Source organism: Bison bison, unplaced genomic scaffold, assembly GCF_000754665.1.
Source record: "Bison bison bison isolate TAMUID 2011002044 unplaced genomic scaffold, Bison_UMD1.0 scf7180017864495, whole genome shotgun sequence".
Lineage (NCBI taxonomy): Eukaryota > Metazoa > Chordata > Mammalia > Artiodactyla > Bovidae > Bison > Bison bison.
In genome coordinates, this window is record NW_011495054.1 from 416,772 (window position 1) to 433,412 (window position 16,641).

The window sequence follows — 16,641 nt, forward strand, 5'->3', positions numbered from 1 at the left end:
TGGACTGCAAGGAGATCCAACCAGTCCATCCTAAAGGAGATCAGTCCTGGGTATTCATTGGAAGAACTGATGTTGAAGCTGAAACTCCAATATTTTGGCTACCTGATGCGAAGGGCTGACTCATTTGAAAAGACCCTGACACTGGGAAAGATTGAGGGCAGGAAGAGAAGGGGCCGACAGAGGATGAGATGGTTGGATGGCATGACCGACACAATGGATATGGGTTTGGGTGGACTCCGGGAGTTAGTGATGGACAGAGAGGCCTGGCGTGCTGGGGTTCATGGGGTTGCGGAGAGTCAGACACAACTGAGAGACTGAACTGAATGATTCATAAAGCAGTATGATGCATTGGAAAGCTGAAATCCCATTGATAGTTTCCTTTCTCTGTACTAAAACACTGATTTCTGTTTTTTTTTTTTAAGTTTCAGTTCTGAATTTTAACTAGTGTAAAATGCATTAAAAATTTCCCATCTATAGATAAATGGAAATGTTTTTCAAATTTCAAGTCTTTGCCTAGCCAATAGGTTCTGTAAACAAGTATACATATCAAGTTGTAAGTGATGGTAACTCTGTAAATGTGAAGAAATACATTTTTATTGTAAGGTGACTCTTTTTTCGTTTCTCTTGTTCCAAATAAGTGTTGATAATAAATAACCTTAATAATATTGCAATTATATAATACTATTGGATTACATTTGTGTGGACCTTTTTTTTTCTTTCTATAAAGTGTAAGGATTTGTTTGTTATAAACCCCTACTATAAGTTAAAATTCAGCATTGTTTTAGCATTTTCTAAGCCTTTCCCAGACTCCTTAAGCTGCATAGTACATAGATTCATACCCCAAATACCTGCTTTACAGATACAGTCCCTCTACCTGTATTACTGAATTTACACCAACTTTTCTTTGTTGTTACACAAGCATAGTCTTAATATTGCATTTTAAAAACCAGCAAAATGTGAGAGGTTTTTGCTTTTAACAAAAGTCAATCTGTACCTTCTAAATGAATAAAATACTAAAAAATGCCTTTACACAGTCCTGCCAATTAAAAACTGTAACTAGTGGAGACCTTGTTTTTATAATAGGATACTTTTACCTGAGTGCTTGTACAAAAAAAATTTAGTAAGTTTCTATTTTCTCTGCATTTTGGAATAAGACTCTGTGGTTAAATTCTTTGTATACCATTATTATTTATTGTTGAAATTATTTTTTTTAATTAGAAAGAAACCATTGCTGTATCTGAGGAGCTTTCCTAATTGTACATAAGAAACTGATTAGGGATTTTTCTCTAAAATCGGTGACCTTGTTTTACCAGAGAGTGAATTCTAATCTTTTACTTCAGAAACACTGCTATAACTTTATTAGTCCACAATAATAATATCACAGAACTAAAACAGCTTACTTAACATCAAGGATATGACATTGATATGGAACCCTGTTAATAAAGAAGGCTAAGATTAGATAATCTTTAATGTCTTGTGTTTATATTTTTCTGAAAATTTTTAGAAAATTACTTAGTTTTTAATTTCTTAAGTGAATTTGGAGGGAAAGATTATTACCTGAGGTATTTCTGGTTGTCATGCGTGCTTTCAATGAACTATTATGTTTTCAGTTTGGAGAAGATTGTTGTTTTTAGTCACTCAGTCATGTCTGACTCATTTTGCAACTCTGTGGTCTGTAGCCTGCCAGGCTCCATGAGATTTCCATGGATTTCATGGATTTCCATGGATTTCTCACTGTCCATGATTTTTCCCAGGCAAGAATACTGGAGTGGGTTTCCATTTCCTTCTTTAGGGGATCTTCCCGACCCAGGGATCGAACCTGCGTCTCTTGCATTGACAGGCAGATTCTTTGCGACTGAGCCACCAGGAAAGCCCCATGGAGAAGATACATACAGATAATTATGAGACAAGGCAACGTTTATAAACGAATATACACATGTACACTTAAATATGTATATATATTTATATAATACCTTCTTATTATAAAGTATAAGTATCTTTGAAAGTCAAAGCCCCTCTTAAGTTTAATGTTATCCTTTGCTTCACTGTTTAATACTTTAACCACTATTTAAATTTTAAGTTAATTAAAATTAAAAATCCACTTCCTCAGTCACAAGAGCCACATTTGACATCCTACTATATACTATATACATCTACTATGTAGATGTAGATATAGAACATTTCCATCATCACAGAAAGTTCTATTAGATAATAATAAGAAGAACCATAATAATATAATTATTAATAATAATTATAATAATAATATATTAAATAATCCCAAGATTATCACTGATAAGTATCTCAGTATAAATTCTTTTATAATTTATTCTACACATATACTCATTATTACAGTTTTGCAAAAATAAGATCATATTGAACATCAAGGGTATAACACTGATGCAGAGCCCAGTGATCATCTTAGTTTTTACTGTTATCACATATACATATTGATTACCTCATTTTTTTTTTTAACATTTCTTTTTTTGGCTGTACAGCCCTGCCTGCAGCATCTTAGGTCCCCGACCAGGGTCGAACCCATGATCCCTGCAGTGAGAGCGTGGAGTCTTAACCACTGCCGGGGTAGTCCTGATCACCTCATTCTTTTAATGTTTATTTCATTACATGACTCTACCATATTTAATTAACTGTTTCTCCAGTGGTAGACGTTCTACATGGTGAAGCCTGTAAGGATATTTTAGAAATACGACTTTTTTTGACTGGATATGTTTTGTTAAACCAAAATCAACCCTGAGTATTCATTGGAAGGAGGACTGTTGCTGATGCTCTAGTACTTTGGCCACCTGATACAAAGAGCCGACTCTTTGGAAAAGACCCTGATGCTAGGAAAGATTGAGGGTACGAGGAGAAGGGGACGACAGAGGATGAGATGGTTGGATGGCATCACTGATTCAACCACTGAGTCAAACTCAACACATGAGTTTGAGCAAACTCCAGAAGACAGTGAAGGACAGCGAAACCTGGCATGCTGCAGTTTATGGGGTCACAAAGAATGAAACATTACTTAGCAACTGAACAACAACAATCCATTTTTACATTATAGCCTTTGCATGTATTCAGAAGGGGATAAAGAGAAGTTGTGCCTTAAAGTGGGCTGGAAAGGTCTGTCTAGGCTGTCAAAAGTTGCAACATCTTTAAGCTGTGAGAATGAATGTGAAATGTTATAAAAGTCAAGTCAAATATTTAAATTAAACTGGCTGAAACACCGTTCATTCTTTTTAACTTTTTTTCTCTATTCTCTTAACACAGGCCACAAATGCTCACACCAATGAGGTGGTGGCAATTAAGAAAATGTCCTATAGTGGGAAGCAGGCACATGAGGTATGTTAAAGACATTGTGTCACTAAACTGACATATGCAAGTTAGTATGAAAGTGACAGTAGAAACAAAGTTTCCTGAGCATTTTTTCCCCTTATGTATAATTTAATAAACATTTACTAATATTCTACCTCAGTCAACTCTTTTGTGGAATAAAATATGAATTTAGTATGCTCAGTCACTTTAGTCATGTCTCTTTGCGACCCCATGGACTGTAGTCCTCCAGGCTCCTCTGTACATGGGATTCTCCAGGCAAGAACGCTGAAGCGGGTTGCCATTTCCTTCTCCAGGGGATCTTCCCGACCCGGGGATCAAACCACGTCTCTTACATCTCCTGCAGTGGCAGGCAGGTCCTTTACCACTAGCACCACTTGTGAAGCCGCAGGATTAGTATAATGGATTTGTTATAATATATTTGGTGATTGATTTAATTTACATGTACTAAAACAAGAAGTAACACAAGTTTAAATAGCTTCTTCATGTATTAAGCATTTTCTTTATCCACTTAAAATAATGAAAAGAATGTTATGTATGTATACTTGAAAATAAAACACTGTCTTCTGTTAAAAAATCATGATATTTCTTTTTGATTTCAATAGAAATGGCAAGATATTCTTAAGGAAGTCAAATTTTTACAACAATTGAGACATCCTAATACCATTGAATACAAAGGTTGTTACTTGAAAGAGCACACTGCTTGGGTAAGTCAAAGGACCTCTATTATCTTTTAATCTTTTCCTATAAAATTTTTTGTGTTTTCCTTTTTTTTCTATTACGTCTTTGGTTTATAAAATTATCAGCCCATTTCTGTCCCATTTGATTTTCGTTTTCAGTATTTAATATTTGTTACTCCAGTGTGTGTCATATGGTATACATTCTTAAGTTTAAATATGACATCTAAGAGTCTATAGGAAATTTATTGTTAAACATTCAATGAAAAGATAGTGGAAAGTTAATAACATCATTTTATAATGATTTATTTGCAAAAGTAAGGAGAAAGGCCTTTTATTCTCATCCTACAGTTTTTATCTTTGTCATTTCTCATCCCCTACTCCAGTTCCCCACAAATTCGGAATTGTGCTTGATATTACTATCACTGTCTGAGGTTTTTTGCTGGATTGTTTTTGCTAGGTTATGATTAAATGAAACAATCTTTTGTTCCACTCTGTCTTCTTGGTATGTTTTTATTTTTACATGATTTTGCTTCTGATTTTAATCTGACACATTAGACATTGTATAGAACCAGAAAATGCTATACTTTGTATTTTATGGGATTGCACATTCCAGTTTAAAGTATTCAATATCAGTATCATTTACTGAATACTCACCACTGTACAAGTGCTTTCCTATACATGATCTCCAGCTAGGGAATGGAATTTTTGTTCTCAGATAGACTAGCAAAGGTTAAACATAAAACCTTTCTGCTCAAGCAGTTCTTAAGATATGTAGAGCCACTGCGTCTATCCTGAGTAGAAGAAATTAAGAGGAGTATCTCATTATGTGGAAATCCGTTCTCTGGCAATCTCAGCTATCTTAAAGGAGTCAAGAAAGGGATTTTGAGCAGGCAGAGTAAATGTTACAAAATCAAGTGCTAAATCTCATATGTTTCAGAACTTCAGAAAATTCTCTGAGCTCTTATTTGAAGCCTATTTACTCTTTGATTACATAGAGTGCTAATAAGTTTGGTTACTTAGTCTCTGTCTATAAGAATTTGTTAGGCTAATTAGAAGGAACCTCATAGAACTAAGCTGCCAGAGACATGCATACAAATAGGCACAACTAATTTGATCTTAAGGAAGAAGTTAGGGAATTTAGAGAGCAGACCTAATAATTTAAAAGCAGAACAACCAGAGCTGTTAAATGTCAGGGTCAAACATCTAGCCATGCTCAGGTGCCCTTGTGCTCTGTAGTAATTGGAAAAAGAATATTTGGGACAGAAATACAGAGTTAACATGTAATTTAAAAAATAGAAGCATAACTATAAACATTTACTCCATTCATTTTTAAAATTCTATGTTCATTTTCCTTATACTCAGTTTATGGAAGTTACATGCGCATATTAGTTTACACAATTTAAGAAAGTAGAGGGAATTCCCTGGTGATGCAGTGGTTAGAATTCCATGCTTTCACTGCAGAGGGCCTAGGTTCCATCCCTGGTTTGGGAATGAAGATCTCGCAAGCTGTACAACTCCACCGAAAAAATAAAAAATTTAAAAAATTTTTTTAATTAAAAATAACTTAGAAAAGTAAGTAATACAGATGAGAAATGTTTCCATCAAAACTAAGAAGACAATAGTGTTTGTCAATTATACCTTAATAATGCAGAATAAAAAAGAAAAATAGTACACATAAAAGGTTGAAAGTGAAAATCACTCAGTCATGTCCAACTCTTTGTGACCCCATGGACTACACTGTCCATGGAATTCTCCAGGCCAGAACACTGGAGTGGGCAGCCATTCCCTTCACCAGGGAATCTTCCCAACCCAGGGATTGAACCTAGGTCTCCTACATTGCAGGCAGATTCTTTCCCAGCTGAGCCACCAGGGAAGCCCATAAAAGGCTAATGTTCATTATAATATTCACTTATGTGGACTGTTTCATTTCACAATAAGAAATAAAATTAATATTTCTGAATCTCCTTACTTTTAATATAAAGCAGAAAGCTATAATAAAGTTTCTAAACTTTAAGCTTCTAAATTTCTCATACTTTTTAGAGTATTCTAGAAATACAATCTTTTTCATATAATATATATTTAATTACACCTATAAATATATAATAAATTTAATAATATAAATTTATATGTATATTATTATATATAATGTATGTATGATATATAATATGTATTGTGTGCCTTGCTACTAGAATAATTAAGAATATGAGATATATATTATATTGTTATATTATGTACAATTATTTATTATATTATGACATATAATTGTAATATAATATATAATATTATATCTCATATCCTTCTAAAATACTCCAGTGATGCAGGGTAAATAATACACAAGTGTTTTCACATATACTTTTTTAAATGAAAGGAATTAATATGTTATTAGTAGTTGTGTCTATGTGATTATAGGAAATTTGTATTTCATAATAAACATATTATGTTTTTAAGAAATAATAATTTGTAGGAGTGTGCATGCTTGTGTATGTGTGTGTAGATTGGTCATTGAACACTCCACTTCTGACCTTGGCTACAAATCAGCAGTAGTCTGGGATGCATAAAATAATCTAAGATGAGAGTAAAGAGTTTTCTCATTTTTGCTTTTCAAAAGTCTTCCAAGGTTGCAAATCCCAAAACAATATATTATTTTAATTTTAATAATATTCTAGAAATATTTTAAGACATACATTGAACATCCCATCTCTCTTGGGAATTCAAGCTAATGTAATGATGCATAGAAGCCTACATTTTTAGATTGAGGTTCTAGTATTTTCTTGTTTAGAATTTTTTAAAATGTGAAAGTAGAGAATTTATAGCTTTTGACTTATTCTACTTAGTAATTCCTAGTGTAGATTTTACTGGGTCACTATTTGGTTACCACTTTTTTTTAAGTTACAAAATTTAAAGTTATACTGTAACCTAACCACCTTAAATCCTTGAGTACAATCCCCGTATTGTCTTAGACCAATTCCAATTTCAAATAGAAAATAGCAAAAGCAGATGATAAAAGTTATAAAAATCAATTACTAGTGCCAGATGACCAAGATTTAATCCAGGTTCAGGTATATCAGAGTATTTATTCTCTTAGTATTCTTAATTCTTGGTTAGTTGATTGGTATTAGCAATTTCTTATTCTTAGGTTAATAAGAATAATTTTTCTGGTTATTATTTCAATCTGTTACAGTTGGTGATGGAATATTGCTTAGGCTCAGCCTCTGATTTGTTAGAAGGTAAGGATAAAAGCACTTTCCCCTTCTTTCCTTTTTACCTTGACCAGAATGTTATCTGCTCCTATACTAAAGCACCCTTGGGCAAACTAAATGGCTAATGCCACTTAGACTTAAGGGTTACGTGGATAAGCCATGCAGACTCCATCTCTGCACTGTCACTGATAATATCTGAGTAATGATTAATGATTAGCAGCCCTCTCAGTATTTTAGTTCATGGCCATCCACGGCAGATACTACTAAAATATTTGGGTAATGTCATGTAGTATGTGTAGTCAGAAACATCAAATTCATGTGTATTTTTGAAATATAGGCAGATTGTATCAAATTATATTGATATTTAACCCTATCACATCTTTTGACTGACCTAGTTCTCCTATGCAGGACACTGTTATAACCAGAGACTATGTTAAATTTTTACATTTTTAAAAAAGACTTTCTTATATTATCCTTGATCTCTGAATAGAAATTGCTTATTAGCTGCTTTCACCAATAATGAAAACTTGTAGTTAGAAGGAGTACTTACAGGTGGCTTGTGACAGGGGAAAATAATGCAATCTAAAACACTCTAGTACTCATGTATGGATGTGAGAGTTGGATCATAAAGAAGGCTGAATGCCAAAGAATCGATGCTTTTGAACTGTGGTGTTGGAGAAGACTCTTGAGAGTTACTTGGACTGCAAGGAGATCCAACCAGTCCATCCTAAAGGAAATCAGTCCTGAATATTCAATGGAAAGACTGATGCTGAAGCTGGAATGCCAATCCTTTGGCCACCTGATGCGAAGAAAAGACCCTGATGCTAGGAAAGACGGAAGGCGGGAGGAGAAGGGGATGACAGAGGATGAGATGGTTGGATGGCATCACCGACTGGATGGACAACTCCATCACAAACTGGATGGAGTTTGAGCAAGCTCCAGGAGTTGGTGATGGACAGGGAAGCCTGGCATGCTGCAGTCCATGGGGTTGCAGAAAGTTGGACAGGACTGAGCAACTGAACTGAACTGAAAACACTCTAGGCATTTAAAGTGTCAGCGGGACTGGTAAATTTGGACCTGGCCAAATTCCACACATTGGAATCAGTGTGGTTTTGACTTGCAACTGACAAACAAATTAACAGTTACTCACAGTGAATATCTGGAGACAGAAATGGCAACCCACTCCAGTATTCTTGCCTGGAGAATCCCATGAATAGAGGAGCCTGGAGGGCTATAGTCCATAAGGTCGCAAAGAATCAGACACAACTGAGCACAGCACAGCACAGAGGCACAGTGACTATCAGGCTTTGTTTTATTTTGAAGGAGTTTGTTTTTATGCTTGAGTTTTCTGTTATCTGATTATTTATTGCTATTCTATAGGAAATATATATTCTATGTATTTAAGTGAATGTGTTTCCAAATTGTCATTTAAGAAAGTACATAATTCAATCTGGTATTGCTATATAAGATAATAAAAATAGGAATGAAACTGATCATCCACTGGGCTTTTTTTTTTTTCCTTCCTCAGTTCATAAGAAACCACTTCAGGAAATGGAGATCGCTGCCATTACTCACGGTGCCTTGCAGGGGCTAGCCTACCTGCATTCTCATGCATTGATTCATAGGTAAGATTAGAGACCAGTTACATTTTCATTTCAGTTACAGGACTGTCTGTTCAAGGAACCTTGAAAACTAGTGCATGCTCAAATTTTTAGGGTGCCTGAGGATTTATGGGAAGCAAACAGATTGCTGCTCTTCTGAATGTAAAGAGTAAAGTTGCCAGAATTTAGCTCCTAACTCTTCGTCTCTCCCATATATCCATAAAGACTTATATCATCCCTGTTCTCTAGGTGACTGTTCTTCAGGCTTAATGCTGCAGCGAAATTTGAAGAGCCCAGCAACCTTTTGATACTGTGTCAATAAAAAAAAGAAAAGAAAATTAGCTTTCCTTGCATATGTTTATTTCCTAGCTGAGTTCTTCTTTTCCTGTTGCCAATAACAAGTCAGTTTCATGTGAATATATGCTATTCTATCAATTTAAAATTTTTTGCATTTCTTTAGTCCATATAGATATATAGGAAGGTATTATCATCTTCATTTTAGCAGATAATGAAACTGAGACTTAGAGCAATTTAAATAATTAGCCCATAGTTTCCTAGCATTTATGTAATAAAGATTGAAACTCAGATTTTCTAATGCCTAACACAAGGCTTCCCTCTTAAGTTACATTTTTTTTTTGTCACAGCCCCACTCTCTTCTTTCCAACCTACTTCCCAGCACTAATTTCTAAACAAAGATGTCATTACCAGTTTTTCCTTATCTCAGTAAAGAACTTCTAGTACTGTTACTTTAATGAATAGTGGCCAAGTAGTGGTATATGAGGTAGGCATAAAGGATCTGAGATGGCTTAAAGTCATAAGAAAAAAATTTACATTTACCAGGAAGAAATGAAACTATTAAGTCATAGGTTCTCCTTTTGCTTCTTTTCTCATGCCCCTAGAGTAGCCATTGTCAGTTACTGGTACATACTTCAAAACAGAACTCCCTCAAGACAGACAGACCGAAATTCCTGCCATGAGTCTGGCTTATTTATAAGGATGAAGAATGACCCTAGCCATGGCTAATAAATATTGACAAAATTAATTTAACTATAATTTCTGAAGATTTGACAACTTTAAAATGAATGTATATAAGGTGCCATTACTGTATGTCAACTTGTTTCTGACAGTTTTGCTTGTTTCTGTTTATAAAAGTCACAGTTCAGTTTTTTGTGCCTTTGTTACCTTAATTTACACATTAATGTTTTGTTCTATATTACACTTTATCTTTTAATATGTAAAGGGAATTGAAAAGACAAAAAAACTTTTAAAGAATGCTCTTTAGTTAAAAATAAATTCAGATTCTTATTGTTTTGATTTAAAAGGCAAGTAAGTCAGTGTTAGAGAAAAGATATTTTTCTGTTGTATGAGAATTAAATAATGCTTCTTTTTTTTTTAGTTCTCTCTGCCAATGCCTAATGTCATCATGAGGAAAGAAACTGAATTTTCAAGGGAAGATTTTTGGAAAAGTTATTTTGGGAGCATTTGAACCTTTTATTTTCAACTTGACATAAGTTTTCCTCATTCCCTCTGCTTTATCTTTCCATTGCCCATCAATGTATAATTCTTAGTTCCTAGTACTCATTACACCTCATGCCTTTTTTAAAAATAATAAAGAGTACATCCACATCTTCTCATTCCAAATTTTCATACTAAAGATTGAATTTTTTAAATAATATTTTTAAAAATTTTTGCCACATAGAATTTCTAATAGCTTTAGTAGTAACCACTTGAGATTGAATTTTTTAAAATCATGTTTTTTTAACTTTTTGTTGCATAAAACTTCTAATAGCTTTAATAGTAACTAGTTGAGATGTAATAATACAATAGAAATGCAATTTCCTAACCCCTAATCCTTGTTTGTTTTGATCTTTCAGGGTCTTCTTTTTACTGTACAGTGTTATTTTTAAAATAACACCTTCTCTATAACATGTACCCTCAAATGCCTTAGAGTTGCAGTTACAATTAAAGGCAGAGAGAAAGGGTCACAGGCAAGAAAGAAAAGGTATGTCTGTAGTTGAGGTTTATTGGTAGGTAGTCAATTCAGAGTCATTAAAGGTTTGTTTAGACTCAAAAAATGTCATGAAATTTAGAAAAGAAAAAAAGTGTTACAAATGGCACCAGTTTTCCCAGCATGAAGAATACTGTTGATGACTGAATTTAGCAACTCATATGCTTTTGTAAGTGTAGGAACTGAGTAGGTTACCTCGTCTGCCATGTCTGCCTCTTTTCTCATTTCATTCCTCGCCTCTGAAGGAAGCTGTATCTTTTAATAATTACTATGACCTACCAGTAAGTACACCAAGGAATTTGGTCCCCTTTATAACTTGCAGTAATTACTAAATCCCCTTCTGGCTATCTGAGCAAGTTTTTTTTTTTTTTTTTTTTAATAAATTTTTTGTCTTATTAATTGCATGCTCTGACCTATTCCATAATCAAAATTGAAAAGTAATTTTCTAACCCTCTTATTTTTTCCTATAGGGATATTAAAGCAGGAAACATTCTTCTAACAGAGCCAGGTCAGGTGAAACTAGCAGATTTTGGATCTGCCTCAATGGCTTCTCCTGCCAACTCCTTCGTGGGCACACCTTACTGGTATGTGGAATTAGAAAACACAACATAGTTTTACAGTATGTGTGTGTAACCAAGATGGGCTCATAGCACTGGTTTTGTTTGTTTTTGTTTTTTTTTTTAACACTGCCTCACCATGTGCCTCAAATGAGATTTCATTAGGAAGGATAGAAACTTCACTAGCAAAAAAGAAATACTTAGACTGAGTATAAAAGTTCCAGTGACTTTAAATTGTTCAAATAAGATTGATGTCACTGTGTGTAAACTGAGTAGGATTATCAACTCACTGACCAAGCTCAGGTTTTATATTTCATTTGAAGTTTCTTTTGAACTTTTCTCTTCAGGCAGAGTCCCTAGGCAAGAGCAAGTTAATTTCTTTAGCCTTTTCTAGCCAATGAGCATAAATTTTACCTTTCAATGAAAGAAATCCATGTTCTTATTTCTGTTGAATTCTCTGATACTTTATCTCACTTGTCATTCTGACTTAAAGTTTCATCTCACTCTATTCAAGACACCTTTCCTTTATTTCATAGACACATTGGAATTTCACTGTACCTTGGGGAATGACTTACACCCCTGGAAACTTAACTTGCCTACTAAAAAAAAATCAGTTACTATTTGAAATTTTTCCCACCATCATCAAATAACATATACTATGCAACTACCTACACACACTAATAGAGAATAGATCATCTTAATCTATATAACCCTTACCCTCCTAATGAAAATCCATTATGGACAAACAAAATAATATCCATTACTGTATCCAGTTTATTTGTTTTTTAACTTATAACATCTTGGAAATATCTGATTATATATTGCTTTATGTAATTGCATGAAATATTTTTCATATTGTTTAAAGTAGTTTAAGTGTTTCATACATATTAATCCTTTACAAATATCTCTGAGGTAGCTAATAAAATTGTCTGCATATTACAGATGAGGAAACTGATACAAAGAAAGGTTAAGTAACTTAGCCAAGATCAAAGAATAGTAAAAGCCCTGTTGAAAATGATGTATTGTTTCATGTAAATCACTGGGTATATTTTTGTATTTTCAATAGTGTTTTTTCAAATTATTTGTGTAAAGAAATGGTATGGGGAGGGAGGAGGGAGGAGGGTTCAGGATGGGGAACACATGTATACCTGTGGCGGATTCATTTTGATATTTGGCAAAACTAATACAATTATGTAAAGTTTAAAAATAAAATAAAATAAAAAAAAGAAAAAAGAAAAAAAAGAAATGATAACTTTATCAGATAAAACTTTAGAATATGCTCAAGAACAGCTATTTATATGAATATAGTAAGTGAATTTTATTTTTAATTTGCAACTTGAGTTTTGTGAATTATATTTGGCAGGATGGCTCCAGAGGTGATCTTAGCTATGGATGAAGGACAGTATGATGGGAAAGTTGATATTTGGTCACTTGGGATCACCTGCATTGAAATGGGTGAGCAAAGAGCTGTTTTCATTGTACTTTTGAGAATCACTCCTTATTACAATTACAAATTCACTTATCCAGCTATTATTAAATATTTAATGAGTTTCTGGTACATATGTGCTAGGTGGTGTGAGTTTAGTATATTTTTTCTATGCTTTGTTATAATAACCTCATAAGATTGCTTTTTCTCTCTGCTATATTTTCATGTTATTGTTTTAAGTAAAAGAGTTAGAGCAGATATGGCAGCTAACCAGTGTAAAAATATACAATAGTTGGTATTAATATTTGAAAAATATCCATTCTGCATACCACAAATGATGACATATGTTCTTCCTTCATGGTAATATCCATTACTTAATTTACATTTCAGCTTATATAAGGGAACTCTGGGAAAGTAATAACAGGCTTATCAAATCAGACTCTTAAAAACTCACCTACATAGAGAGCAGTTCCAGATAAAACTTCATATTAGGGAATATCTCCAGCAATAAGATCTTACGGAAAAACCCAAACTAACTTTTTGGCCAACCCAATGCTCTAAAATATAAAGCTATATAAAACACAAAAAATTTAAAAATTCAGTTCAGTTCTGTTCAGTTGCTCAGTTGTGTCCAACTCTTTGCAACCCCATGAACCACAGCCCGTCAGGCCTCCCTGTCCATCACCAACTCCCAGAGTTTACCCAAACGCACGTCCATTGAGTCGGTGATGCCATCTAACCGTCTCATCCTCTCGTCCCCTTCTCCTCCACCTTTAATCTTTCCCAGCATCAGGGTCTTTTCAAATGAGTCAGTTCTTCATATCAGGTGACCAAAGTATTGGAGTTTCAGCTTCAACATCAGTCCTTCCATTGAACACCCAGGACTGATCTCCTTTAGGATGGACTGGTTGGATCTCTTTGCAGTGCAAGGGACTCTCAAGAGTCTTCTCCAACACCACAGTTCAAAAGCATCAGTTCTTCTGCGCTCAGCTTTCTTTATAGTCTAACTCTCACATCCATACATGATACTGGAAAAACCATAGCCTTGACTAGACAGACCTTTTTGACAAAGTAATGTCTCAGCTTTTTAATATGCTGTCTAGGTTGGTCATAACTTTCCTTCCAAGGAGTAAGCATCTTTTAATTTCATGGCTGCAGTCACCATCTGCAGTGATTTTGGAGCCCAGAAAAATAGTCAGCCACTGTTTCCACTGTCTCCCCACCCATTTACCATGAAGTGATGGGACCAGATGCCATGATCTTCGTTTTCTGAATGTTGAGCTTTAAGCCAACTTTTTCACTCTCCTCTTTCACTTTCATCAAGAGGCTCTTTAGTTCTTCACTTTCTGCCATAAGGGTGGTGTCATCTGCATATCTGAGGTTATTGATATTTCTCCCAGCAATCTTGATTCCAGCTTGTGCTTCATCCAGCCCAGCATTTCTCATGATGTACTCTGCATATAATTTAAATAAGCAGGATGACATTATACAGCCTTGATGTCCTCCTTTTCCTATTTGGAACCAGTCTGTTGTTCCATGTCTAGTTCTAACTGTTGCTTCCTGACCTGCATACAGGTTTCTCAAGAGGCAGGTCATGTGGTCTGGTATTCCCATCTCTTTCAGAATTTTCCACAGTTTATTGTGATCCACACAGTCAAAGCCTTTGGCATAGTCAATAAAGCAGAAATAGATGTTTTTCTGGACCTCACTTGCTTTTTCGATGATCCAGCGGATGTTGGCAATTTGATCTCTGGTTCCTCTGCCTTTTGTAAAACCATCTTGAACATCTGGAAGTTCACGATTCACGTATTGCTGAAGCCTGGCTTGGAGAATTTTGAGCATTACTTTACGTACAGACTAATGGAAAGTAGTTGAAACATAACTAACTAACAGAGTATTTGCCCTGAATTTCTGAAGAACTCTCAAAATTTCTTTACCAAATTTCTTTATTAAAAAGAAAACAACAAACTGCCAGCAGAAAAATGGGCAATGAGTATGATCAAGGAGTTAGCACTGAAAAGAAAGCATAAATGGACAACAAACATCAGAAGATACTCCATCTCATTAATATTCAGTGAAATGCAAAGTAAAACCATTTCATATTTATTAGATTGGTATAATTTTTTTAAGTCAGAGGGGAAGCTGCTAAAGAAACAGGAACTCCCAAACACTATTGATAGGAGTGTAAATTGGTATAACCGTGTTGGAGAGCAAGTTGGCAACATCTGGTAAGGATGATGAGTGTCAGTGACTCAACACTTCTAAGTATACACTTTAGAAATTTTATACATGTACACTAGAAAATGTGGAAGGCTTCAACCTTGTTTGTAGAAGCAAGAATAGGTGGAAACAACCTAAATTCTTATCCTAAGAATGACTAAATTAAGTATGGATTACTATATCACAGTTAAGGATGAACTAGATCTACATGTGTCATCATGGATAAATCTCAAATCACAACATTGAATGAACAAAAAACGTCAGAAGAGTATACAGTATGATACCAATTATGAAAGTTTTATAAGCAACTTTATATGTTGTTTATGAGCATACATATATACTAATAGATGTAAGAGATACCATTTCAGAATAGTAAATTTTGGAGAATAGAAGAGGAAGTTATATCTACTTATTTTTTAGAAGAAAGGATTATTCCTATTTTGTCATTTATATTCTAAAATGAATCAAAATTTTACTTGTAACACTGAAACTATAGTAGCACCTCCTCACTTACAGCACTTTACAAGGATGTCCCCTGAGTTGAACATTACAGCTAATTAGTGCCCACCCATTGTTTTAACAAGTTTTTTCTTACCTAAATGTATTTAAACTATAACATGGGTTTGGCACATACCCTTTTATGATGATTCAAGATCATCATCACATCAGTTTTTATACTATGTAGATATGTTGTTGTTCAGTCAGTCAATCATGTCTGACTCTTTGCGACCCCATGGACTGCACCATGCCAGACTTCCCTATTCGTCACCATCTCCCAGAGTTTGCTCAAACCTTGTCCATTGAGTTGATGATGCCATCCAACCATCTCATCCTCTGTCATCCCCTTCTCCTCCTGCCTTCTTCAGTCTTTCCCAGCATCAGGGTTTTTTCCAATGAGTTGGCTTTTCATGTCAGGTGGCCAAAGTATTGGAGCTTCAGCATCAGTCCTTCCAGTGAACATTCAGGGTTGATTTCCTTTAGAATTGACTGGTTGAATCTCCTTGCAATCCAAGGGACTCTCGAGAGTCTTCTCCAGCATCACAGTTCGAAGATAGCAGTTTTTCGGCGCTCAGCCTTTTTTATCGTCCAGCTCTCACATCTGTATATGACAAGTGGAAAAACCATAGCTTTGACTATTCAGGCCTTTGTAGGCAAAGTAATGTCTCTGCTTTTTAATACGCTGTAGATGTAATAACGACTAGAGTTTCAAACAGCAGTGGATATTGGCAAAATAGGTACAGGTTCCAGGAGATACCTTGGTATTTCCTCTCTTGAGAGTCCCTTGTATGTGTTTAATTGCTGATTTTACCTTTTTAAATTGAAATATATATAACAACATGCTCTCTGTATCAACCTGACTTTTATTGCCTTTTATAAAGTGATTTACAGCCAACAAAGGTCTGTCTAGTCAAGGCTATGGTTTTTCCAGTATCATGTATGGATGTGAGAGTTGGACGATAAAGAAAGCTGAGTGCCGAAGAATTGATGCTTTTGAACTGTGGTGTTGGAGAAGACTCTTGAGATTCCCTTGGACTGCAAGGAGATCCAACCAGTCCATCCTAAAGGAGATCAGTCCTGGGTGTTCAATGGAAGGACTGATGTTGAAGCTGAAACTCCAA

General features: G+C 34.7%; 1 protein-coding gene across 7 annotated transcripts in view; it reads left to right on the plus strand.

Moving 5' to 3' along the window:
• The window catches only part of TAOK3 (TAO kinase 3), a 180,420-nt gene that overhangs the window by 100,471 nt on the left and 63,308 nt on the right, over window positions 1-16,641 (plus strand). For 6 of the 7 annotated variants that reach the window (XM_010828531.1, XM_010828528.1, XM_010828533.1 and 3 more), the window contains 6 exons: window positions 3,268-3,339; window positions 3,936-4,037; window positions 7,192-7,237; window positions 8,739-8,835; window positions 11,290-11,403; window positions 12,740-12,831. In XM_010828531.1, coding sequence (XP_010826833.1) covers window positions 3,268-3,339; window positions 3,936-4,037; window positions 7,192-7,237; window positions 8,739-8,835; window positions 11,290-11,403; window positions 12,740-12,831 — 523 coding nt within the window. Of the gene's footprint in view, window positions 1-3,267; window positions 3,340-3,935; window positions 4,038-7,191; window positions 7,238-8,738; window positions 8,836-10,239; window positions 10,814-11,289; window positions 11,404-12,739; window positions 12,832-16,641 lie in introns of those variants that run through there. The other variant, XM_010828534.1, reaches the window with a different exon arrangement.